Below are 2500 nucleotides of genomic sequence, written 5' to 3'. Positions count from 1 at the left end.
CGTTTTAACTGTTTATTTTCTCACCTACATGTTACTGTGTGTTCCTAGTTCGGTTTTGTTTCAAAAATCGTGCTATTTTGTGAGATTTAGTCGAACTTGACTTACTGGGTGCTTGAGGCCTATCCTTGAGGCTTGAGGCCTATCCTTTGTTCTCCTCGGTGTACGATCGTGTTTATTTGTTTTTTCTCACCATTATCTTCAATTTCTATCTTTCCCACTTTCTTAACGTCCCCCATCCCTCCCAACTTATCACTCTATTTCTTATCTTAAATCAAAAAAAAAAAAAAAACGACACCTTTCTCCGATTCTTCTACTTCTTCTTCATTTCATCTTTTTCTTCCTCCTCTTCTTCTTCCTCGATTTTTTTCTACAACACTTCCATGACTTAATCTGTTGAAAACTCTCTCAAACATTAATAATAATAACAAAAACGATCTCTTATAATGCTTCATCTTCCTCTCTCACACATGTGGTACTCTTTACTGTTTCATAATGCACTACTCTTCTGCTATTTTAACAGACTGCTCTCATTTCGACCTCTCCTTCATTCCTTGCCTAAAAAAATCCAACTGTTACAGCGCTTCTTCTCTCCGTAACGTAAGGTTAATGGTGGTAATAGAGATTGTTAATAAGAATTTGGGATGATGTGAGTTGGTGTTCACTGCTTGCTTGAAGCCCTTTTTTATTTTTTGTATACATTATCAAGGCTCGTGTGAGAGCGAACACACAACGCACAGCAAAGGGGGGCATGAGATGAGGGGCGGAAGTGGGAAGGACAAAACAGTGGGTTAACAGACATTAGAAGATCTGTGGAAGGGAGAGGGATGGGATGGGGAACACGGGGTATACAAGATTGACGTTACAGGGACTTTCAGGAAGGAAAGCAGGGAATTTGAAGGAGGTGGGCTTGGGTGGATTTTCGGGGATAGAAAAGATCGAGGATTTGGATGGGGGATGATAGGTGGTGGTGAACAGCTGTTTTGAAGGCCTGGAGGGAAGAATGGGATTGAAGAGAGTGTGGGAGTTTATTCCAAAGGCGAGAAAAAGAGGAATGAATACATGAAAGCATTGATAGATACATGAAAGAGTTAAGTAATGGTAAATTTGTCTCACAGGTCGTTGATCCCTCCAATTTATATGCTCCGGATACCTACCTGATATTCAATTATGAAGGACCAGATTCACGAAGATCAACCCTCTCCTGCATCTCCAACCTCGAGTAACTTGAAGACACCAGCAATTCTCACAACTTTCATGCACATGTTAGTAACTAATGTCATATTTCGAACATTTGATGAACCACTAACTTCTGATAGCATTTACATAAACCATTAACTTCTGATAGCGTGGATAAACCACTAACTTCTGATAGCGTGGATAAACCACTAACTTCTGATAGCGTGGATAAACCACAAACTTCTGATAGCGTGGATATACCACTAACTTCTGATAGCATGGATAAACCACAAACTTCTGATAGCATGGATAAACCACAAACTTCTGATAGCATGGATAAACCACTAACTTGTGATAGCATGGATAAACCACTAACTTCTGACAGTGTGGATAAACCACTAACTTCTGATCCATCCATCCATTGGGACCATACTCTGTGCAGAGTGTTGGTGCTGCCTAAACACTCTTTGGCTATTGGGCACAATGCTGGACAGGTCGCCACTCCGACACAGTATACCAGCATGCTGGTACTCATTTTGCTGACCTCAGAAGGATGACAGGCAGCGTCAACCCCGCCTGGTATTAATTCAACAGTTGAGTGGGATTTGAAATCAGGACCCTCAGATCCCAAGCCCACCACCCTAACCATTAAGCCAACACCAGGCATCTTAACTTCTCATAGTATGAATAAATGTTTAACTTCTGATTTAATGGTTTATCCATACACTTCTGATGGCGTGAAAAAAACAATTCACTTTTGATTGCATGGATAAACCAACTTCTGATAGCATGGATAAACCATTTATTTCTGACAGCGTGGATAAACCTTTATCTTCTGAGAGCGTGGATAAACTATCAACTTCTGACAGCGTGGATAAACATTTAACTTTTGATCGCATGGATAAACCATTAACTTCTAATAGCATGAATAAGTGTTTAACTTCTTATCGTATGTGATAAACCATTAACTTCTTATTTCATGAATAAATGTTTAACTTCTGATGGTGTGTGATAAATCATTAACTTCTGATAACGTGGATAAATCATTAACTTTTGATCGCATGGATTAACGTTTAACATTTGATAGTGTGTGATAAACCATTAACTTCTGACAAAATGGATAAATGTGTAAAATGATGGAATGGAATAAACGCTTAACATTTAATCAGGTTGATAAAGGTTCATCTGATGGCATATGGTGAATAATGAGCATGATATAATCAACAAACATTTAACATCATGCGATAAGCATTTAACATCATGTGATAAACATTTAACATCTGATAGAATGTGATAAAGTCATCATCAATGCACCATATTCTTC

At 38.6% G+C, this 2500-nt stretch overlaps 1 protein-coding gene across 1 annotated transcript in view; it reads left to right on the top strand.

Annotated features, from left to right (window-relative positions):
• The window catches only part of LOC147029338 (B-cadherin-like), an 84641-nt gene extending 82300 nt beyond the window's left edge, over window positions 1-2341 (top strand). Inside the window, exon 18 of the mRNA XM_085872322.1 lies at window positions 1116-2341. Coding sequence (XP_085728448.1) covers window positions 1116-1223 — 108 coding nt within the window. The 3' untranslated portion in view covers window positions 1224-2341. The remainder of the gene's footprint in view (window positions 1-1115) is intronic.
• Window positions 2342-2500: the final 159 nt, after the last annotated feature.

The sequence above is a fragment of the Eptatretus burgeri genome, chromosome 3, assembly GCF_056783735.1.
Source record: "Eptatretus burgeri isolate ZD-2024b chromosome 3, Ebu_testis_v1, whole genome shotgun sequence".
NCBI lineage: Eukaryota > Metazoa > Chordata > Myxini > Myxiniformes > Myxinidae > Eptatretus > Eptatretus burgeri.
The sequence above is the reverse complement of the archived record's forward strand: the minus strand, read 5'-3'. Positions and strand labels throughout refer to the sequence as shown.